Consider the following 24,461-nt stretch of genomic DNA (forward strand, 5'->3'; position numbering starts at 1 on the left):
AATAATTAAAAAAAAAATAACCTTCTCACCTGGGTATGTAGGTACGCATTATGTGTATACACATGTAGAATTGTATGTATGTTTTCACATGTGTTTCAAATTCTATTTATTCATAATGACAATTATTTCACTTACGAGTGCATCTTCAAGTGGCATCCACTTAAATCATGCAGAAGACCCAATACTATTATGGACTATTGGACTATTTTGGAATACAGATGAATGACAATTTTGTATCTTTGTATTCAAAATGGTTACGATAGATATATAGCTACATTCTCTTAATTCAATGAATAGAGGGATTTGTTCTAATAGTGTTTGTAAATAGGATATTATGTCTGCATCTTGTACAGCAAATAACCACCAAGAAGAGAGTATGCAATGTGTTAATTATTGAAACTGTCCTAATTTGATTTGAAACTGTCTCATTGCTATTTGTTTCTCAATAAAATTATGGGAAAAAAAAGTAATTATTAGAACACATCTACACTAGCCTAATTTTCCCAGGCATGGCTGGGAAGAGGCAGCAGACCATGAGACTATTAAGCCAACCCCTTCTATGGCACTTCCCCAGGTATTCATTTAAGACAAAACAGGACTTTGTGTATAGTGACAAGGACAAAAGAATCTGAATAATCTCTATGCCAGATGGTATTTCTTTTTGGGGTTAGTGCTTAGGCAAAGGCAAGAGCTCTATCACTGAATTGCAGCTTCAGCCCAGCACACATGTACCAACACGATGATAAATTTTGTAGCCATTTACTATACAGTGACTCTGAGCCAAGTCCCAATCTCATGGGTGGCAGTGGGAGAGGAGAATGTCACTTGGTTTGTCCACCCATCAAACCCACTGCACAGTGTTCGTTTCCTGGACTGTATAATCATCTTATGCTCAAGGGGAAGTAAGAACCCACCAGAGGTCGAGAAGAGGAACTAGGAGGAAGCATGGTGAGAGGCCTCCAGGAGGACGAGCTCTGAAGGGCCTGGGGACAGTTGAGACAGAGGCGTCTGTGTGTAGGTCCGGCCGTGGCCCCACTGTCCTATTGCCTGACATACCAGGGCCTCACCATGCCTGGAAAGAGACCCAGGTGAAGTACTGAGTGGAGACATGGGAAATCAGTCTGTGGACACATGGCACGTTGATTCACAGCTTCACTTTTATAGACAGTTTAGTTTCTACGGCATGCTGTCTCTAATCTAAAACAATTGTGAAGGTGGCACACAGTTGAGGCTGGGAGAAACCTGGACAGGCTTTAAATGGAACCTGCTGTGCCCGAGATGAAAGGGGGAGGGAGAGGAAAAAGACTAAGGTCCTCTTTTTAAATAAAACTAAGTCAAATTTAGGACTTAGAATCCACAAGCATACTACTTACATATCAGAAGTAGCAGCAACTCAACCAGAACAATAAATCAACCTCACAACTTTTTCTGAGCCCAACAGTAAAAAGTGGGGTACCACTGGCCTAGAGTGATGCGGCACATAATATAAACTCTGAATGCAAACAGGATGCCTACGGACCCAGACTCTCTGCCCACCCAGCCCTCACGAGGCAGGACAGTCACGGTTGGCTCGAGGTGTGTGGGGTCCAGCTGGCTCACAAGGGTCACGCTCAGGGTGTTACAGCCTTGCTTGGAAAAAGCTGGTCAAAACAAGGAGAAATTTGGTACTTTTTTTCTCAGTGTCCCTGGGCCCAGCTACACAGCATCTGGTTCTCTGGCCTTTGGGAAGCAGGTTCAAAAATGTCTGCTCTTTAGCAGGTCAGGCACTGGGAAGGCAGCTGTGGAACCAGGAAGGGTTGGCACTACCCACAGTGGAAACTCACACATGCCACACAGAACTACAGCTGTGAAGGGTACCAGCATCACCCTGTATTCTGAGTCACTGCGGTGACGTCATTTCACTTCCTCGAAATACTCATGGCTCACACAAATGCTAGTTATGCTAGCAGCAAGTACACACTAAGGAGGCAATTTTGTTAAATTTTAAAATTTACTTTGAGAAACATTTGAGAAGTCTGAAAGATGTAAAGGGAAAATTTCCTCTCCTGTCTCTTAAGATTAGCAGATGCTCGATCCAGTACAGATCTGATGCATTAGCCCTAATTTTGGTGATTAGCAATGAAGAAACAACAGTTAACAGATGAACAACCCTTCCTCTACTTTGCGGTAATAGTTCTCAATTCTTTATGCTTTTTGACTCTGAAAAAAAATAAATTTTTTCTTTTCATTCAAGAAATTCTTTTTGCCTAAATCTCTGGATTATAACAGCTCAAGTATGGCCCCTTTGCCGGCCTGTGTATAAATCAGAAGTTTAAAAGGCTTTAAAATTATTTAACCTTAATGCAACCACTAACAGAAGGAAGTGAAGTGTCTGTTATTATTTTTGGTCACTAAATTACAGACTTTACCCACTAGACTAACTGCTATGTTGCAATTTTTGAATTGAATCACAAGCTCTAATGCTATCTGATGGACTCAACGTTGCCAATGTTACAGAGCACCAGATAAACATAAATCTGTAATAAACATGGAGTTTAGGGTTTAGTCTCCCTGGGAGATCTTAAATTTCTGCTCTGTATATGGGGATGTCTTTCCCAGAAGTCCCAATGGCTGCACAGGAAGTGGGCTGTCAGTTTGTGAGTCCCAGTACCCATTCCCCTGCATCATGTGGTACAGCACAAGTGTACTTAACATCTGACTGGGGATGCTCAGCTCGACATGGTATGCCTCAGGAGGAAGCTCAGGGCAGAGCTCTGTACTATCAGCTCACTATAGCTCTTGTCAGCCAGATACCTGTCGAGAGAGGAAGCGAGCCATGACCCCAGACTTCAGGCTCTGTGAGAGCGGGTACCAAGATGGGTCTGCTTACAACTATAGTCTGCCTGGCACAGCTGTGTAGTTCAGTAAGCCTCTCTTTGGTAAATGACAAATGAGTGAGCAAATAAATAGCTACAGGCTATTTCTATTTCTTCTTCCCTATATCAACACTGAACAGTGGTGTCCTAAGTTAACATTAATACTAATCAAGTTCATGAGTTTGTGAACTAGTTACTTCTCAGATGATAATTCAGAGGTGATCGGGGCCACCTGTTGTGACCTGTCAGTGCCTGCTCACAGGGCAGAGCATGGTCTAGAGACATGGTGGCCAGAAAAGGGCACAGGGCTGAGCTGGTCTGAGAAGCACCATGTTCCTCAGATTGTGCTTGCTTTATCTCCCATTACTGGTTTCTGTCTTTGGCTTTCCCTTCAACACTGGCCTCCTAGGGAGAAAAAGAGTCAACAGTACTGCCTTCTACCCCCCACTAGCTGTCATCTGCAGAGATGCCTTCAGCTCTCTCTGTGTGTGGTCTGGCAGCCCGCTTTCCTCTTTCAGCCTGGCGGACCCACTGGCTCTAGGTCCAGAAGGGGGGTGGCTGAGGGAAGTCACAATGTGCCCTGGACTCGGCAGAGGGCCTGTGTCCAAGCCAGGCCCTCCCACTCAACAGCTGTGACTCTGGGCAGACACTGACCCTACTGATGGGCTTTCCCATCTCCCAGCACTCTAACGGGCCTGCAGGCAACCATGGGGATACACCAGCTCTATAAACTATTGTGTTCTTCTCAAATAGGAGGTTCCTGAGCTCTGTGGCAATACATAGCTTAGAACGCTGCACTTGTGTGCACCCTGAGTACCCAGGTAACATGAATTGGGTTTGGTGTAGTGTCCAGGAAATGCTAAGAATGGATGGATGATACAACACCCAAGAATTACTTCATTCTATTTCTAAAACTTGCTTCTTCTGAAGAGGACCCAATAAACCTTAACATAAAGAGATACTGTCAGCACATCCGTCACTGAGAACGAAAATGCTCAGGTATCCATGGGGCCTTTCCTAGGGCCCAGGAGAGCAAAGCAATGAAATTTTGAGAGGAAAAATTCTCACATAGATGGTTTCTTTGCTGCAGTCAGGGTTCACGCAAAGTCCATGCTAGATTTCTTCTTAAAGAAAAAGCTGAAGAAACGGGGAAAGCAGGAGTCCTGACCTCCAGCCCCAGCCCTGCCCTGATTCACCATGTGAATGCGCACAGTGCCAGGACCGATGGGAAGGGAACTGTTTATTCCCAGATTGTACGTCTGGACATCTGTAACTAATAAAGGCACTTTTTCTTTAAGGAAAAAAAAAAAAAAAAAAAGGAAAAAAAAGGACCCTAGGTCCTGCAGTTGCAGCCAGAGGAGGCTCGTGTTTCATTTTAACTCTCTCCTTGTTTTCACAATGGCAGAAAGCCCCAGGCCCTGAAAGTACTCCAGAGTAACACTCAGACTGGTGAGCACTAGGAAACTCAATTAAAAGACTCTAGCCCTGCATGTGAAAACTGTCCATCCACATCTACATTTTCGGGGCTCACAGTCTCAGCAGCATGTACGCAAGGTGGGCGGAGGTGTGTGTGCTTTGTTCTTGTGGTGGAACGCGAGTCTGAAGCCTGCTTGGCACTGGCAGGAGTCCCAGGAGCACTTGCTGAGCCTGAGCGGGCACTTGGTAAGTGAGTGGCAGGAAGGATGCAGGCAGGGGGTCCAGCTCCACAGCCACCTGCGGGGGTGGTGGGATCTTAAGTCAGCGGCCTTCTTGAGCTTTAGTTTCTTGATGTGTAAAGTGATAGTAACTCCCTGGCCTTTTCAGGCTGCTGGAGGATGAAGATCAAGGGAAAGGAAGCTACAAAAAAAACACTTGCAAACTTATAGTGTATGATGCACTACTCACACTGCTGCACAGGAAAAAATGAAAGGAGCCTGCCAACACCAAGGAGGAGCATTAGACACAGAAGGAGGGCGAGGAGACGATCCATCTGAAACACAAATTTCCTTGGGCCCAGAGCGGGAAGAACAGCCGGGACTGCAAAGGCCTGGGCCCCGGATGGCTGTGGCACAGGCTTCTTCCTGGCCCTCTGTAGCTGCTGGGACAGCTCACACACATGGGACTCATGCTGACAGCCATGTCACGTCTGATGAGGCATGGCCACCATGCAGACATATGCATTCGGCAACAGGAGGCTTTCCAATAAGCATCTGTGTCACATTTTCAATTTCTCTACACAGTCTGCTCAAAAGAGTTTTGATAGTTTCAATGAAATTAATCTTTGTGTCCACTGTGGGTGCTCAGCAGTATGTGTCAGATGACCAATTCCGCTGTGTTTTGATGACAACTCAGGATAAACATAATTTCAAGGTAAATTTCCAAAGCAAAGAGCTCATTTCCAATTCTAGTTGTATGGATTTAAAAAAATGATTACATAGCAGTTATTGCTAGTGCGCAAGAAAGATTAATTCAGGGATACCTTGGGGTAGCTACTTCTAAGAAAGTCTGAAAATAATTCCATCAGGCTAAGTACAAGAAGATTGGGGGTTTAATGAGATACGCCTGACCTGTGGCAGTTTCTCAAAGCTCTGTCTTATTGTGAGATCAACATATCAAACTCAGTACTTACGGGACAGTGCCCTTGTCCCACACCAGGGCAGTGGTGACATACATGTGGAAACAAGGTCTGTAACTTAGGCAGCAAAGAACAAACCATTAGCTTACAAAGGGTGACTGAATCGACTCGGGTTTTGAGTAAAAGGCATCTAGATTTTTCTTCCTTGCATGGAATCAAGGTAAGAGTTTTCAAGTTAAGAAGTTCAAAATTCTTAGAATTAAAAATTCTCTTGTGGATCACGTAAAAAGCAAGCACATCTGTAAGTCATTTCTCCACAGACATCTTCTAGCAGTCATGTCTTCGTTTTGTACAGCAATTCCAACTGTCTCACAAACCACGGATATTTATTCACAATAATGAAGGGCGGGACAGTAAGGTGTCATCTGGGGACTTTCAATCAGGAAAATACCTGACCTGCCCAGTGATATGGTTTTAGTTTTGCGATCTAGAATATAGAAACTCATGTTTTCATAATACTTCACCAAATCAAAATCTATACTCTGTGAAGGAGTACCTGAAAACCTTTCCTGACCATTTTCTCATTCAGTTGCCTCCCTCGTCCTCATCCATGTTTCACTCATATCCTGCTTGCCAGCACCATGGAGTCCTAGTTTGTTGCCCCCAAATGAGGGTGCATGAGGTGGGCGCTGCATGAGTCCTGGGCTGTGCTCACGCCTGGCTTCCTGCTGGCCTCTGCGGTCGTGCTGAGCCCTTGTCAGCACAGGAAGCAATCTTTCAAAAAGCCAGAAGTTGAGGAGAGCCCTGAACTCAAACCTGGGGGACGGTAATGACTCAAAATGTGACAAGAATATGAAACGCCAATGTTACACACTTCACAGTTTGGTGCAGTGTGGGCCCTTAGTGCAAACAATGCGAACTCTTATCTGTTTGCAAATGTGAAGGGAGCACAGAAAGCACAAAGGAGAAAGATAAATTTCCATGCTTTAAAAAGACCCTTAGACTCAACCCAAGACGCAGCTGATGCTGTAATGAAGAACACATGGTCTTTGCTGCCTGAGAAAATGCACATAATGACTCATCCATCCACTCTCCCTGTGCGGTGCTCTCCCACACACAAGAGGGAGGGCTCACCCGCAGCCACCCCCAGGTGACCTGAGTGTCAGAACATAATGTGGTCACCAGCATCATTTAAAAGCAACTCGATGAAAAACTGTCCTAACTTTTCTTTGCGAGAGGCTCAAAGTGAGAGCATAAGCCTGCATGTGTGCATGTGTCCACCCACACAGCCAGTGTTTGCACTCTAGCTGCAGAGAAATAGCTCTTACAAAGAAGACAGCCTCCTGGGCAGGGCCCAGCATGCGGACAACTGGAGACCCCAGGCTTGTCATGCTGGAATCACAGGAGGCAAATGTGCACCGGGGCCCTTATCAAGCCTGGACTTCAATGCTAGTTAGCCTCAGTGTCCCTTCTGAAAACACTCAAACCACTGGAAAAGCACAGAAAAACACAGCTACACTAGCGAACACAACACTTTCTGCATAATTTTTTCTCTCAAATGTATGTTTACAAGGGGGCACTAAGAGTATTTCTAGTAGGAAGCTATTTCATTTTAAATATGCTTCAGCACTAAAATCTCCAAAAAAGAGCTGTGTAAAATTAAATAATGAAACAGACGGCATAGTCCTGTCTTGACCAGTCAGATAAACAGAATCACACATATTACCCACGTGGAAATTTAAAAACACCTCAGAGATGAAGTCATGAACAAGAGCTAGTGAATTTTATCACTGATAATGGATAAAATGGAGAAGACGAATACAAATGCAGGGGATAATATAGCAGGACTCTCCCCGTATGACAGGGTCTGCAGCAGGTGGCTGCTGGTGTCCAAGAAAAGAGGCACTTGCCATGCACTGTGCCTCCCAGCCAGGCGCTGCACAAAGGGCAGCGGCGGAGTTCATTCACGCCGCCCAAGGGTTTCCAGGAGCCCTGACTTCACTGACTCCAACAGCCACGGGGCCGAGATGACACTGTTCTCATGCAGGTTGCTAAAGCACCTGTCCTGCCACCTTTCTCACATCACTTTTCCAGGCGTCGGGCTGGCTCAGTTGGAAGACTTCAGACAGTGTTCAAAATCACAGTTATTAAATGTATGAGGTTTTCTTGTTTCCTATTAGAACCCTCCCCTTTCCCTTTCTCTCTCTCTCTCTCTCTCTCTCTCTCTCTCTCTCTCTCTCTCTCTCTCTCCCCCCCTCCCTCCCTCCTTTGCTCATTCATTCATTTATTCATGGTACTGGGGATTGTTGAACCGAGGGAGTGCTGAACTACACATCCAATCTTTTTATTTTTTTAAACAAGGTCTCGCAAAATTGCCCATGGTGATCTTGAACTCGGGATTTTCCTGCCTCAGCCTCCCAAGTAGCTGAGATTACCAGGTTACTCTTACTTTTTAACTTTACTTTTATGGTGGGCTGTACATTTAAATACTAATCTCTACTCTGCACAATATTGACTTTATTTGGGGAGAGTTTCTAGCCCGTGTTTCTGTCATCTTAGAATGACAGGGCCGTTGTGACTGCTCTTTATGTGGTCAGCCTCTACAATATGTATCCCTGGGGAGGACAAATAGCAGGCTTATTCTGAAACCAAAAGTCAAGAGTGTCTAGGCTACTTTTTTCCCATTGCTGGGACAAAGCACCCAACTCCAGAATTAAGGAAGGAAAGGTTTATTTAGCTCACAGTTAGTGCAGGCTGCAGTCCATACTTGGCTGTCTCCAAGGCAGAGTGGCACAGGGCAGAGGGCAGCAGTTCATGGTGGTGGAAAACAGCGGAGAGCAAGGGAGGGGCAGCGGCTGCGCAGCTAGCCTGCCTCTCTCCCTTCCTTACACGGTAGTGCAGATTTCCCGCCCTGGGGTAGGGTAGCGCTCACATCCATAATCTCTGCACTGGATCATGAATTAATCACAAACTCTAGAAGCCTGCACCAGTGACTGCATGAGGCTTGGGGGGACAACAGACACAAACCACAGTATAAACCATAACCACTGAAAGAGAAGCATCACCAAGGAATGACCTTGCCAGCAATGGATGGAGGGGATTTGGACTTCATCCTGACTTCTACACTAGGAAACAGAAGTGGCTCCAAGACAGCCTTGCTGGATGTAAGAAAGATGCATGAAAGACAATTATATAAAAACGAGACTGGAAAGACACGCATTCAAATTCTGCCAGCTTTCCTCCTGCCTCAGCCTCTGTGTCCAAGACACGTCTTTGCTGTCCCCTTTCAACCTGGCTCTCCATTCTTCCTACGCAATCTGTATGGTGGTGAGGGTTAGGTGGGGAAACCTGAAAAGTGAAAGACATTTCCTATCAGCCCCCACAGGAAAGGCTATCTAGCCCGGGGGAGGCCCTGCTGCCCACGTGGAGCCCATGGGCACTGCTCCTGTGCATGCATTTCAGCCTCCCATGGCTGAGAGCAGAGGCTGGGCAAGGGTACCACCCACCCCCACTAGGACACAAGGCAGCAGTCCAGGTTGAGGGCTGCTCTGGAGAGACTCAGAGCTGCTTCTGCATGGGGTCCATGGGTGAGGATGTGTGGGGGCCCCACAGCCTCCGAGGTGGTACCAGTAGGGTGACATCCTACAGCGCCAGCCTACACTCTGGGCTGCTAGATACTCTGACACTGGAATGATTCTGAAGCTTCTCTCTCACTTCGCATTGAGATGTTGTATTTCCAAAAAGCTGAGTGGCTGCTTTTTCCAGAGAATTACTTAACATTACAGCATAATGAGTTTATTACATGAAGAAAAATTCAGTGTGTTATCAGATTATGAATTATATAGTATACTGCCAATTTAAGAGCAACAAGGTTCTCTGTTATTAAATAATGTGTTGTTGATTCTTATTCCCAAGGCCCTGCAGTATTTATTAGGGCCCTCGTTATTCAATCGCCATTTATGGGAACAGCAAGGTAGTGCAGGGGAGCAGGGGAGGGTTGCTTGTGGTTCAGGTCGTCTGTGCAATCTGCCTTCCCAATCCTGAACTCAGCAGCACAAGGGTGCCCAACACTCAGCACCAAGTGCTAGTGCCGAAAGGTCTCACCTCATCTGAAGAAGCCTTACATTTGGAACTGGGTCTTTCACAATGAATATTATGCTCTTGGTTACTGAAATCTTATGACTTATTGAAAAAAATGAAATAACTTAGACTGCCTTGTTAAAGAGAATACACTCTAACAAAAGCAAGGTGGTGCTCCAACTAATTTCCTACATTTTCAAAGGTAGACAGTAAAAATGTCTAGGTTGAAACATTTGAACACAGCAAAGGACATCTAAAGACCTTTCCTATACAAAATGGTTTAGAAGAACATTCTGCAGTTTGTGGTTTATATTACTGGATTGATTTACTTCTGGTGGTGACATAATTCTTTTTGGTCATATATAAATATATTATTATTCTCTTAAAATGAAGACCAGATTGAGAAGTCAGCATGGAAAAGTCTTTTACTTCCTTAACAATGTATGAATTGTTTAAGGACAAACATAACCAAAATATGCTAAGAAACATGCAAACTTACAAACACCGTCACAGAAACACAGTATACTCACTTTCAAATAGCATGAAGGGGAAAATGGCTCTGGGATGTTGTGTGAGAAGCCTGTCTAGCACTGTCATTCTGCACATTAGCTATCGTCCCAGGTTCAGGGGAGACTTTGGCTAGAAACAGTTACAGGCACGTAGAATGAGGAAACAGATGATTTTTCTCCCAAACCACAAAGCAAATATCTAGAATCCTCGGTTGTTTATTTTGAAGACAAGGGGAAAAAAAAAAACCTTAACCAACTATGAATTCCTTTTACAAATGGATTTTGGTAACATTCTAACAGAAGCGAAATGGTGCTCTGACTAAAGTGAACAAGCTAGTAGAAAAGAGGGCTGAAGTATGAACCATAGTATCCTGAGCACACGGCAAAGGGGCTGTGACCCTGTCATTCTACCTGGTTTGATTTTATGACCTCTTTCCCCTTGACCCTTTATGTACTGCAGAACACTGAATTGTATTTTGTAAATTCTTGAGGACTGCCTCCACTTTTCCCAGATAGCACATACTATAACACAAGCCAAAGAACACAAGAGAAGAGGGTTGGGGGCTTGCTTTTAGGGTTACTCACATATCTGACCTGAGAGTTGAAAGCCCTACCTATATTCCATGGTCCTAGCACCCCAGGAGCAGGCAGCTTTCTAAGAGTCTCCCACACCTCTGGTCAAAATGTCATCCTGTTAAAGACATGTACAGCATCCAAACCATAAGAGAAAGGGAAGAGGGAGGCCTGGAGTTATTCCAGCAGGAAACAAGGCGAGCTGGGAAACAAAGGAATGAAATGCACGCCTCTGCTAGGAATACCAACCAATTAATGTGCAATCTTGTCTTTGGCTCTAATTTGTGCCCCTGTGAGAAAATGACCCTACAAGCAACTGTAGGAAGTAACCCGACAGCCTCTGATGGGGCCGGGGAAGAATGACCGAGACAGGCACTGTGTGCTGTCCTTCTTTTTAGTAGGCAGAGACAAAGGGGGGAAAATTCAAGTTTTAGCTACTACATCATCACAAAAAGCACAGCACATCCCCTTTTACTTCTGAGAGTCTCTCATTCAATTTCAAGTGCCTCTGGGCCCTCGGTCACTTCTTAGACTTCTTAGAACAACGCACCCACTTTAAGAGATAAGAGGAAGGGGAGGTCACTGTAGGGGCGCGACTCCGAAACCCTTCAATGGCTGCTCCTAGACATATGAGCACCTAGTCTTTCACTCTGAAAGGTACAGATCCATTTTTACTATAGTATGAAAAGTCGATTTAGCGAGATGAGACAGAATCTTTGTTCAACTGTGCATCTGAGAAAATAGACGTGGGAAATTACGATGATCTGTTATGATATTGACACTAAAAGCATCAATAAAAGATGCATCATTTTATGTACAAAAAGATCAGAAAAAACCATGTTTAAGTGTTATCAGTGGTGTCTAGGGGAGCAGTCACTGCCCCTCCACGGCTCCACATCTGTGCCATCCCCAGGTGCAGGCCAGCTGGCACACACTGTCAGAGGGATCGTGTGTGTGACAGGCTTGGTTCACATTTGCAAGGTTTTATGTGAAAACTGCAAAAAATTGCTGGGAGCATCTGGGCTGCGGCTGCCTGGCCCTGCCATTCCAGGCAGACAGGAAGAGGAATGGAAGGCATCCCTCGGGAGGCGCTCTGCAGTTCATTACCCTCACTGCCCACAGACAGGCCTGTGTTCAGGAACTTGCCCCAGAGACCAACCAGGAGCACCTGGAGGAAATTCTTCAGAATGAAAAGCCATAAATCTGAGCTCCCCTAAGCGCAGCTGAGATGCACTTAGAGCACACAGCAAAGAACGCTGAAGATCCTGAGATTGCTGTTCCTGTCCAGAGAAGGCAGAATTCCAGAAGCAGGGAAGGTCATTTGGTCCAAACGCTCCCAGCCTTGGGTTGCTAGGGTGCTTTGGGGTGAGGTTTCAATTGATTTTTTAATGTTAACTAAAAACATGTCGTATTCCAAAAATTTCTACCAATGCTAAAATAGGTTATAACACTAAATAAAAATTTTTGGACTGGAAATAGCTGTGCATTCACTGTGTAACTTTTTAAAAATAAAAGTACTGTTGGGGAGATAGTTCAGTAGAATAAGTGCTTGCCTGGCAAGCACAAGGGCCCGAATTCCACCCCCAGTTCCACAAAAAAACAAAAGTATGGAAACGAAATTTATAAAGTGCAGTTTGCTTAAAAGGAAAAGCAAAACCCCTACGCTTTAGTGAGGGTTTTGAAGACGACAACAACCCCAGCACCAAGTAGATTCTTTTTTTGCGGGGGCGCAGGGCTGATGAAAAAACTGCTGTTTGGAGAAAGTAATAAGGAGGGGACAGGGACACTGAGTTCTGGCATCTACAGTAATACAATATTCTTACTATAATGCACATCAGATCATAGATTCATTTGGAAATACTTAAAGGGCTAAAGGGAATGAAATTGCATTTCGTCTGCACAGTAACTTCTGTGAAACAAAAGTTTTCATAGTTGAAAAATTATAGTATTGTGAGAAACTCAGTTTTTGTTGTATTCACATGAAAGTGCTTACGCACTGACATCTTCCATATGAACGACACAGTGATGTCAATGTACAAGTTCATGTGCTCATACTTTAAGAACAGGTTAAATAGAATGTATTTTATTAACATATTTAATCTTTGGGATATTTTCTTAACATAAAAATAAAAATTGCACTGTTGAAAATCCATATTCCCAAGCAACAAAGGGGAAAAACAAGACTTTACTTTGTATATGGATCTGTTCAGTGTTCTAAATAAAACTGAAAAAAAAAAAAACAAAAAAAAAAACAACTGAAAACCTGAAAAAGACATAAAAAACCAAACAACTTTACTCATGAAAGTGCACAATTCTTTCAGAGCAAGAAGAAATTTAACAGTTCCAATGCCTGATGAATATAACTGGGCTATCCTGTTGGAATCTTCCTAAAGATAATTTATAGTTTTTGACCTTCCTTCTCCTGAGTTCTTTTTCTAACAATTACTGAAGTTCTCCTGGCTCATGGCTAAGGTCCTGGGAATGGCAACATCAGCAAACAAAAGGGGCTTCCATTGGATTTCTTCAAGACAGACCAGGCCACTGTAGACAGGACCCACTGCAGGCTCCAGACAGCCAGCAGCAAAGTATCCACATGGAGAGGCAAACGCAGCCCCAGACTGCCTGCAGGTCTAGGAATGGCTCTGCACTTACTCTGAGTGATCTGCTAGGACTGGGAAGTTACTCTGGGATTTCTTGGATACTATCCAGAATCATTTTTCCTTTTCAAACCCAACGCATTATATTTCCCATAATCAATGATCATGTAGAATCAGCACACACTGAACTACCACTCTGATATAATACAGTATTCAGGAAGTTGCCTTGGAATTGCTGTGAGATTTGGAAAAGAATGAACAGTTACTTTTTCCTGAGTAGAATGGGGGAAATGATTCTGCTTTCTTTCATCTATTCTTTACTGTAAAGTGCTAATTCTCCCCCCAAAAAATTTCTGGATCACCCACTTTTTAAAAATATGTGTTAGCTTAAAAACTTGGTGAGAACTTGAAGAGTTTTCTAATAGTTTGAGAATTATCAGGACCAAAAAAATACACCTAGGGAAACCAAAAATATGACTGCACAATTATCCCTCAGAAGTTCAAAAAACGAGTTTAATAATATCCTTTTATAAGAACTCTGAAGCAACTAAAACATTGCTAGGATTCAAAATTACCTCTGCAGAAAGAATGCTGTGTCTTCAGATCCACTACCCTCTAGCCAGACTATTCTCAAAAGTGTTCTGGTCTAAGCTCGGAGGATTTTTATGATACGCAGAAGAGGATGTTCTGTTGTTATTCCCATTTTTCAGCCAAAAGATGAAGTTCACTGATAGAAGGTAATTACGCAAAGGTCCAGCACTCACCAGGAGCCGAGACTGGATCAGACTTGATTTGTCTGATTATTCTTTTCACTGCATGGATTACTACCTTCGACTGATGGGAATTTACGCACCATCTCCTCTCACCCACCCACTGCATGGTTCCTCAGCCCAGTGTCCTGATGGACCTGCTCAGCTCATTCACCTCCAAACAGCGAGGCCCCCATCCCTCAAGACAGCCCATTCTGGAACAATACAATTAATTAACATCAACATGATAAAAATTATGAACACTGCCTTTTAAAAGTGCTTTGATAGCTTTGTAGACAAAAATTATAAGAAATATTACTGAAGATTTTCTTCAGAGCAACAAAGACAATATTCACAGAGTAAACACTTACTTTTCAAGGCCCAGGAATCAAATGGTGTTGTTCTTTTGTCATTCCATGAAACACAGAGGTAAGCAGCACCCCTTCCCCTCCAGATGCTGAACACATCCCGTCCCCCATTCTCATACACCCCCTTCTCTGGTAGGCTCTTTACTCCAACCGACCCTTCTTCTTGAGGGAGCTCACAATGAAATTAAGAGCCCAGAAAGTCTTAGCTGCTCCCTTTGGCTGTGTCTCAGTGCTCACTCCTAAGTGCTTACCTGGAGAGCAGCTGGCATCAAAGTCAATGCAAACACTGAAAGTGACCCAGGCCAGGACTGAAATTCTGGCAGAGTCTATCCCTGGTGGTATGCAGGTGCTGACCTGCGAGAAAGTTGTTTTGTTGGTTGTGTAGTCAGGACACATTCAAACATCACTAACAGAAACAGGGCTGGCTACCTGTGGGCCATGAAAAGGCAGAGTTCTTTCAGGATCTGCAGATCTAATTTTCCCTCCACACCTGTGCTGTTTTATCTTCCTGTCTTCTCAAAGTCCAACTTATACTTCTCAGATGACCTTTAAAGGAATGTTTTCCTTTCTTTTCCCTAGTTGTACATATGAAGCCAGAGTCAGAACTCACCGTCCTTTGAAATATAAAGGTGATGCTGGGAGAACCCTGCTTTCCCATGTAATTTTACATTATCATGTCTGCAGCTCTTAGAGAAAGAACCACAGAATCTAAATACCAACACCAAGACACTGCCCTGTTTCCCAAGTGGTCTGAAAACCCCAGAGTAAAACCTGAAACAGACATAAAACCAATCCAAGTCCTAAAAGGCAATCTGCAGCACAGTGTATGTACTTTAGACTATTTACATGTAATTTATGAGGGGAAAAGAGAGAGATCAGAAACAGTACCCAGATATTTAAAGCACTGGCAACATCTCATGGCAAGCAGCGCACCGCGTCCTGTTTCTCATCCCATTCTACAGGTCCCACACATCATCCCCATGCTTCCCTGCACAAGGCAACCAGTGTCAAAGCAGGAAACACCTCAGTTATTTCAGTGACTCACTGAGAGGAAACAGGCAGAGAAGAAGTGGAAGCCAAGCATCAAGAAAGCTGCTGTACCTAGGTCGAGGATCCAGTACTTGCAGGTGCCTGGCTGCCCGCCGCTGCAGTAGGCTGAGCTGACGGAGGAAAGTGAGTCCAACGTGTCAACTGGCTTAATTCCGTTTGGCATGGTGAGCAGGGTGCTGATCTGAGGCTAGCTGTCCAGAACACTGGCCCTGCCTCTCCCTACAGAGCAACTCGCTCAGCAGCAAAAGCAGAGAAGGGTTCCACAGACACTCAGAAAGGGACAAGGAACATGGCAGGGACAGGCACGCAGATGGTGCCCATGCAGCTCTGACAGCGCTTGCCCAGTGCCCAGGCTGGGCGCAGCTCCTCTGGTCTTGCTCCGCTGGCTCCTGCGCTGCCTTGCTGCTGGGGCTCAGTGTGGGAATACCCAGACGCAGTGGATTACATTCTACCACACTGACTCTAATTGGAGCTCAAGGAAATTCTTAAGGCACCCTGGAAACCAGATGTCTCTCTGCTCCTGTGCTAGGCAGAGCTGCAATTTCCTTACTCAGTGAAATGTGAAGTGACAGATGCCCTTCCTGCGCCAGGCTCTCTGGACGGCCTCAGACTGGGGCTTTGTGCACATCTGGAGGGAGGTCCTCTCTTGAGATGTACAACCAACAGTGCCTCCTGACGTGACTTGATTAAAAAGAAGAAATGTAATGTGGCCTGAGAGCCAACTGGTTACATCACGGGGCTACAATGCCACTTCTTGCTTAATAAAAACACATCTTCATTCCTCCTTCCAGGAAGCAGCCACACACGAGAAAATAAATACCCTTACATGTGATTTGTGAGGCATTTTAAAGAAAGCATATCTTAAAAAGCTCATTCTTGTCTTTTTCGGAAATTGGATATTTTTCTTAGCCTACATAAATTCTTACTCGATTTGAACGTTTCCATATGTTCTCCCCACAGCCCGCGCAGCACAATGGCTTCTCCTTCCCGCCTCTGCAGCAAGCACGTGGTGCACAGCTCCTCCCAAGCTCAGCCAGCACCCCAGTGCTCTCAAACCAGACCCTGGGGTGCCCTTCTTGCTCTGGAGTCCCCAAGAGTATCCTCCACATTCATGTCAATTACAGCTAGCTTTTTATACATGCTGTTTATTGCTTTATTGACAGTAAGTTTAACTTCCTTAACTCTACTTCTCTGTATTTGTTGTAAAGTTAATTTAGAAACACCAAGGAAAGAAAAGGAATGTGAAAATAGCATGATTTCCAATTTCCTCTCAACTCTAAGACAACTACCAACTGTACACTGGCACAGCAGATCCATGGCACCCAAAGAGAGCGATCTTAGGGTACTGTGAGGTCTCTCTCAGTGGACCATCACACACTGCAAACTGGCATTTATGGGCCCACAACAGGCCTCACATACTTAAAGACCCAAAGCAGAGTGCACAAGTTTGTTTTCTCCTCTAAATGGGCTGTGACAGATCAGAGGGCACACTGAAGCCAGGATCAGATCAAGCGAGAGGAACACTTCTCCACAAAGCACTTTTTGTGCAAGAAAACTTTATTAAGTAAATAAATTCTTTTGTTGACAAAAAATTATGACCTACAGGAAATCAAGTTAATTGACATCTAAAGTTTCATTTACTACAACCTTTAGTAAATAGTTTATTTTGTTCTCTTCTAAAAATACAGATTGCCAAGCAAGACCCATTAATTAAAACACACAAAAAGAGCTGTCAGAGAAATGAATTGCCTTATGTGTAATACAAGCTCTCTATGAAATAGGAAGGAACTGAGGCTGAAAAATGCACATAGTAATGCTGGCTAAACACACACGGGAAACTTCCCTGAGATGGAGATCTCCAAATTTCAAGTTGCCATCTGTCAGAAGGGGAGGCACAGCCTGAGTGCAGGGTTCATGAGGCAGGGAGCTTTTCTCATCCTGTCTTCCTTCACTTCATGAAAGTGGGGCTGCAGATGGTTTCATGTGTCACAGCCCATGTACATGGCAAGAAAACACGCAATACATGCAGTGAAGGCGCCACTGAGCCTACCATGAAGGGTGAGCATTTGACCCACCAGGAAAACATGAAACTTGTACGACTGCAGAGGAAAGAGAGTGAGAAGAATGAGAGAGGGGCTATGACTCCGGCCACAGGGAAGGCTAGCCGCGGACAGGTGGGAGTGCGAGGCTTCTGTAGCTCCGTCAGGTTCGTGTGGGAAGGAACCTGCCCTGAAACTGAGCTCAGGATCCAGAAGCTCCTTCAGCAGACACTGGGCAGAAAAGCAGCTGAAAACTGCAGTGGTAGAAGGGAAAGGGGATGAGAATAAGATGGGGGACTTCAGCTGATGGCAAGGAAGTTATAGAACCAGGAGCCACTGAGAGGCCTGAGAATAAGCAGAAAGAGGGGGAGCTCTGAGTGCAGGCTCAGTCTGTGTAGTCGCTGGATCTCCCTGCAGCATGAGAACATCCAGGACTCGGGAGCAGGGAGCAGCAAAAGATGACAACAGTTTGGATTAGATGACCAAAACAGAAATGGAGTAGAGTGCTGTGGAGTGGAGTGGGTTAGAATAGATGCAGTTGAGTTTTGCAAAGAAAGACAGATGCAAAACCCAACAAAATGAGATGGGTTAAAGACAAGCAGTTTGCTGTCTTCTCTGACAGCAAAGGAGATATATAATGTAGAAATTAAAAAGTGGAGTGTGGGAAGGTAGGTAACAAGAAGAAGGTTTTCTGTGTTTGTGTGTTTCAGATGTTTCTGACATTTTAATTTCATGGCTGAGTATATAATTTACAACATCACAAAGAAAAAAGAAGATTCACTGTCTTGGTGTTACGAGGACATAATGTTTGCTTATAAGGACTGCAGACAAGGCATTTTGGGAAGAAATAAGTAAGTGGCATAACTACAGATGGTCCCTGACTTAAAGATAATTCAACTTACAACTTTTTTGACTTTAGGATGGTGTTTTGTTTTCAGTTCAATAAATTACACAAAATATTCAGTCACTGTGTTCGACGATTTTGTCTAAAGGTATGCTAATTGAGGTAGTCTGAGCATGTTAAGGTAGGTTAGGCTAAGCTGTCATGTTCAGAAGGCTAGAAGTACTGGATCAAGTTTTAACTTCTATTTTAAATTTATGAAAAGCTTATTAGAATACAAATCCCTTGCATGTTAAAAGCATATGCATTAAGAAAATGAGTGTGGACTCTTTGATTCATGACTTCAGGCCGGCAAGATAGCTCAGCAGTCTAAAGCGCCTGCTTAGGTAAGCTTAGGCAGGTACATGGGACTGCGGTTCAATCACAGGGCACCACATGCCACGCCAGCCCCTCCCTCAGGGTGTGATGAGCCGGCCAAAGGAAAAAAAGAATCATGATTCCATTTCACATACCTCTCCCAAATAAATAACAAAATCAACCAGGACTGGGAGCTATGGGCTGAATTATGCCTCCCCAAATTCATATGCTGATATGTGTTACATGTCTGTAGATGGTGTCCTTAAAGTGTTAACGAAGGTGAAATAAAGTCATTAGGGTGATGCTAATCAGAAGGACTGGTGTCCCTGTAAGAGGAGGTGAGGATACAGACACACGCAGAAGAATGGCCGTGTGAAGACAAGACAACCAAACACAAAAGCCATTAAAGTCCTCGGAAGAAATCAACTTTGTCAACATTTTGTTCTTAGCTTTTAGCCTTCAGAAAACACATTTTCTGTAAAAAAAAAAAAAGAAATAAATTATTCAGTCTGTGGTACTTTGTTATGGCTGTCCTAGCAAGCTAATGAGGGAGGGTGAGGAGAGTACTCAAAATGGAGCATAAACACAGTAACAAATGAACCTAGTCAAAAACATAATCATGCTGAAGTGGGTGAGCAAACAAACCCTGGGAAGAAGCATTTCACTTTTATACTGGAAACAAAACAAAAAAACTGTAAACAATTAGTAAAGAAATATTCAAACAGAGATAAAACTTTAAGACTATGATTGAACAAATAAGTATACTTTGGGTAACGAGAATCAGATTACCTTATGCTAAGAAAAAGATTAAAGACAAGACAGGAAGAAGGTTAGAATTAACTTTATTTGGGGGATTACAGATGGAGGTTTTAGTATGGTGTACACACACGCACACACGCACACACACACACACGCACGCACGCACACACACCCCAAAGATGGAGGCAGGCATGAAGTGCTGGGAGAAACAGTAGCAGAATGTCTACCTAGCCGGTAGTACAGACACACCCTTGCAGAGGGCCTAAGGTCATTCACGGCACTACATAGCCCTGAACACACCCAACATCCAGATCTTCATTTCTTTTCTTTCTTTCTTTTTTGGTATGTTTTAGTACAGGGTCTACAGCGTCTCACTACACAGCTTGGACTTGTAGTGCTTCTCCTGTTTTCAGCTTCCCAAGTACTGGGATTATAGGCATTCGCCACCACGCTCAGTCTCATTCACCATCTTGGTGTGCGCCTAAGCAGGCGCTTTAGTCTGCTGAGCTATTTGGCCGGCCCTCAGCTCTTAGTTTCTAAAACTAAGTTTCCAAACTAAAATTTTAGTTTCTAAAAGGAAGTATGAGCGCTTCTTAAACGAATGATTCTCCCAAATAAGGATGTGTTTGTAAGACGTTGGGGGCTGCAAGTGCACAGGAAGGGCTACTCATGGCCAAGGCTGAAACAGGGCGGGGGTAGGGGTGGGGGTGAGGGCAGGATCATGCTGCACAGAAAAAAATGAAGGTGATTCTAAATGCTGTAAGCAGTAAATCAATGAACGAATAGAAATAAGGTACAGGGACAGCACTTTCTTTCAGAAGAATTTCAACTGATAAATTTAGAAGGAATGAAAAAAAGCAAATATCGTTAGTCAGAAGTATAGTACTAATTGTGGCAGACAAGTATTCACAGATGCCAAAATTAGTGGGGAAAAGTTTGATGAGAAAGAGAGTATCTATATAGTTTATAAAAATATTTCTTACATTAATTCCTTATGATACATTAATTAATTCCCTATGATAATGATAATGATGATAATGATACATACATTAATTCCCTATGATGTTATCATTATGTACATCTGAAGTATACCGATAAAATAAAGAAAAAATATATCTTCACACTAACTACAATGAGACACAGTAGCTTTACAGTGTGTAAGTACTGGAGTCATTGTTTTAATCAAAGTCAATACCCCAGCAAAAAGACACACCAGGACCCACTGGTACCTTGGAACATGACCCCTGACTCCTGTGTTGACTGAAAATGTGTAAAGTAAATTTAACTATGAGAAGACATGTGGTAACTTCAAATTGAGGTACTCATATACCATAAAGGGCTGGTATGCCTGCAAAGTTTCAGGGTCACGAAAGAAAAATAATGAAGATCTATCCTGGATTGGAGAAAACGAATCTGAGGTGGATTTCTGATTGGAAACTAAGCCAGGAAAAGACATGAAGTAAAACCCACAAAAAGGACTAGCAATTGTCGCAGTACAGGGTCAGGATTTGTGTTGATCATCGCACCATAAAAAAGTTATGAAAAGAAGTAGGTGCAGTCCAAGCAGGCTTTGTGGAAAAGGAAACACACAACACAAATTAAGGATCCATAACTAAATAATCTATGTATCATTTAAAAAGAACCAGACTGAAGGAACACAGAGCCAGTAGTTTTGTTGTTAATGTTACATATTTGTGGAGCAAAATTACAATCAACAATCTTATTCTCATGAAAATAAAGGTACTTTTATTTAGATTGGTCAAACAGAAACTTATTACTGTTACAGTTTGTTAATGCCCCCCATTCATTTTTTAAAATGACTTCCGTGGTGATTATTATTCCTTAAATATTTAAAATTAGGAGTTCAGTACCCATGTGTCTGTTACTAAATGCAGATCAATTTTGCCAAACAGATCTCAAAACAAAAGGAGTAAAATTTACAAATGGTGCTCTTAAAACGAACACTAGAATATTCTTAAAACTAAGATCCTTTGAGCCAACGGATCTGAAGCTTTCTATTGCTATTCATGCAGAAGAAATAGTCATTTTTAATTAAGCAGTTAATGTGGGATCAAAAGCAAAAGATGAAATGCATAAAATAGTATCAGCTAAACTGAGAGCAGAGCATGATTTAGGGTGATAATTTACAATTTCCTCCAAAAAACTAGCAGTACTTTGCGATCTGAAGACATTATCAACTCTTTTTTTATTTTTTAAAAATTCAGTCCTTAAACCCCTTTCGAAAACAAGAAAACCAAAAGGGCACGCAGTCCTGCAGGGTGACCCTGTGCCCCTGCAACACTGGGCTGCGTTACTAAAGGAGGCGTCCTGCAAGTCCTTGCCACAGCTCCGTGTCCCTGTCTTCTCCCCTGTGTGTTTCCGCTCTGCACAGTCTGCCTACAGTGCTGGCCACAAGCACAGCTGGGGCCTGAGATGGAGTCTCTCAGGTTCCACACACAAAGATACTCCTGTTCCCAGGAAGTGCTCTCGGGTTTCCTCATCCTACAGATAATACCTCCTGCTCTGGGGGGACAGATGACGACACCCCTGCTTCTTAGGGCTCCATTCAGTACAAGAGTTCCTGCTGCTTTCGGGAAGTTGTCAACCCACAAAAGCACCTTTATCGAGGCATTCAAACACCTCATTTTGGTGCCAAAAGCCAATAGGCTCTTTTTCATTGCTTTATTTTACCATCTTTTCAAAAACCAAGTGAGTTTTTCTTTCTTTAACAAAACAAACATTCAAATACTCTTTCCATGTCACTGTAACTCACTATGACATTCTCTGTTTGCATCGGCATTGTGCACTATTTTCAGCATTGCAGTATGAGAGAATAACCTCACAAACTGTTCTCTAAAACAAAACTGACAAAAACTGTAGTGTTTTAAAAAATCAGAGCAGTGTAGCTCACCTTTGACCATCCCAATTCTGTTAAACTTCAGAGTGAGAGATGTAGGTCACACATTCAAGGTGGACAAGACAAGGACCTGAGAGGAAGTTTAAATCTCCAGGTCTTTCAAGGTGGAGTTAGGGAGACCAAGCACTCAACTGACTGTCATTCTGGGAAGAAGAGCAGAGAAGGACTGTGGAGAAAAGCTTTTATTCCTGCAAAAAGGTTGTACACTGACAAAGAAAAAGACTGGTTTTTACTTGCAATGCTTTCTTCCATTTGTGTACTCACCATAAGGCTCTGTGAATAAACTTCTGTGACTACCTGGAAGAGGAGGAAAGAGGAGGGAACTGGCTCCAGGAGAAAAAGAGGGGCAGATTTTCAGGCAGTAGAAGGCATTTGGCATTATTATAACAATCTGAATCAGAGGGCTAAAAACAGATTCTTTCTGTAGAGAGGGGCACAGCTTCTCGGGACCAGGCCAGGCTACAGACTGGGGACCCCGAGGGGCAGTCTGCCTCTAGAGTCTTCAGATGCTTCCTGTACCACTTTCTTCCAAATGTTCCACAGAGCAGTATGTTCAGGAGACGGACATGAGCTCTTTGTAAATTCTACTTTACGTCACTTTACTAAACTGGATTGAGGTGTGTTTTTTTTTTTTTATTTTCATTTGCTTATTATAAAATTAGGATGATTACAGTCCCACCCTCCCTGTGGGGGTGATCTTGATGTGTTGAGAGAAGCAGCCCGGGCCTTGGGACAATGCCGGTCCCTGCCCATACCCTCTGCTATCTCTGCTGGCTCAAAGGCTGCAACAGGCCCTTCTGACAGGCTAAAGGGTGTCTCTCCCACTCCCTATGTTGAAACTGGAAACTGCAGCACCTCAAAATGTAACTGAATTTGGAGACCAAGTCATTAAAGAAGTAGTAAGAACGAAGCTCTTAGAATTCATACAAGCTGATAGGGTTCTTCTCCATAAGAGAAAATCTGGGCCCAGATGGCAGTGACAAGTGACCAACCCTTCTGCACTGCCTGAACCCTTGGCTGGGGTGGGGGCTCTGCTAGGGCTGCTTGGCAAACCTGAGCTCCCACAAGCTGCTCCCCTCCCATGTGATAACAGTTTGCTCCCCAAGCCAGGACTGAAATGGTGTAATTATTTTTGAGCCACTAGGAAACTACCTAAGAACAGAACGTTCATACTCTTTTTTTCTGGTATATTTAAAGTTTGACAGACTCATGAAAAAATGGGGAGGGAAAGGATGTAATCAGATATACAGGGCTATCTTTCTTGTCAACTAAAAATAATAAAGCTTTGCAGAGCTGCCTTACACCGCAGGCAAGGACAGCAGGCCCACTTCCTGTCCCCTCCAATGCCTGCAATGCCTTTCAGTCATAAATATCCACACCCCTATTTTACACTTGGCTAAAGTTCTGGAAATGCTGACCACTGGGGCTTATCACTGTGTGACTCTCTAGGCAATGACCTAGAAGGACCTGGAGAATCCTGACAGTGCAGCCTTGTATGCACAGCCCACTGGCAAGAGAGAAAGAGATGGGTCGGAGGTCAGCCTCATCCTCTGCCCACCATCTACCACCTCTTCCAAATCCGGCTCCCTCAACGGTGCTGGTAAAGAAGGAAGTCCATTAGACACAGAGGGCTTGTAACTCGTACTTTTCAAAAATCACTGTGAAACATCAGTGAGAGGAAAGGGAGTCCTTTAAGAGTTCAGTGGTGCACTATGGGAAATTCGGCTCCATTTTCACATGGAGATGGCAGAGGACGCACAGCTGCAGGATGAACGGATGGACTTTTCTTTGGTGATCATTCTGTTTGGATTCACAAGCAACTTGGACAGAAGGCAAGACAGTGCACCAAAATGACTATTTTTATACACACACAGAGAAGGGATGCTACTATTTCTCTGGAAACCACCGCCACTTCCTTTTGGTGGAACACTCCTCACTTGTACATCTTCCACTACATCTATAACAAAAATGCAAAGAAGCTGGAGTGGTGTTGTGAGGATAAATTTTGTTGACTATTCCTGTTCTACTGGAAAATGTTCATGAAAATCGTATCCCACAGATAAGTCACAGAGACTCATGATATATTTCTTTCATGTAAATGGTTTTAAAGGGTGACTCATTAGAAGGGGCCAATTTTTCTGCTAACTGGGCAGAGTTAAGAGAGTCCAAGGCATTTAGTACAACTTGAATATCACAGCTCTTTTCAAAATAAG

At 43.7% G+C, this 24,461-nt stretch overlaps 1 protein-coding gene across 13 annotated transcripts in view; it reads right to left on the reverse strand.

Moving 5' to 3' along the window:
- Trio (trio Rho guanine nucleotide exchange factor) overlaps positions 1–24,461 on the reverse strand; it is a 374,802-nt gene that overhangs the window by 42,754 nt on the left and 307,587 nt on the right. The window contains exon 35 of one of the 13 annotated variants that reach the window (XM_023704929.1): positions 17,329–17,434. The exons of the other annotated variants lie outside the window; for them this stretch is intronic. Within the exon in view, the coding sequence (XP_023560697.1) occupies positions 17,382–17,434 (53 nt within the window). The 3' untranslated portion in view covers positions 17,329–17,381. Of the gene's footprint in view, positions 1–17,328; positions 17,435–24,461 lie in introns of those variants that run through there. 13 annotated transcript variants of the gene reach the window in all.

Source organism: Octodon degus, unplaced genomic scaffold, assembly GCF_000260255.1.
Source record: "Octodon degus isolate 3935 unplaced genomic scaffold, OctDeg1.0 scaffold00207, whole genome shotgun sequence".
NCBI lineage: Eukaryota > Metazoa > Chordata > Mammalia > Rodentia > Octodontidae > Octodon > Octodon degus.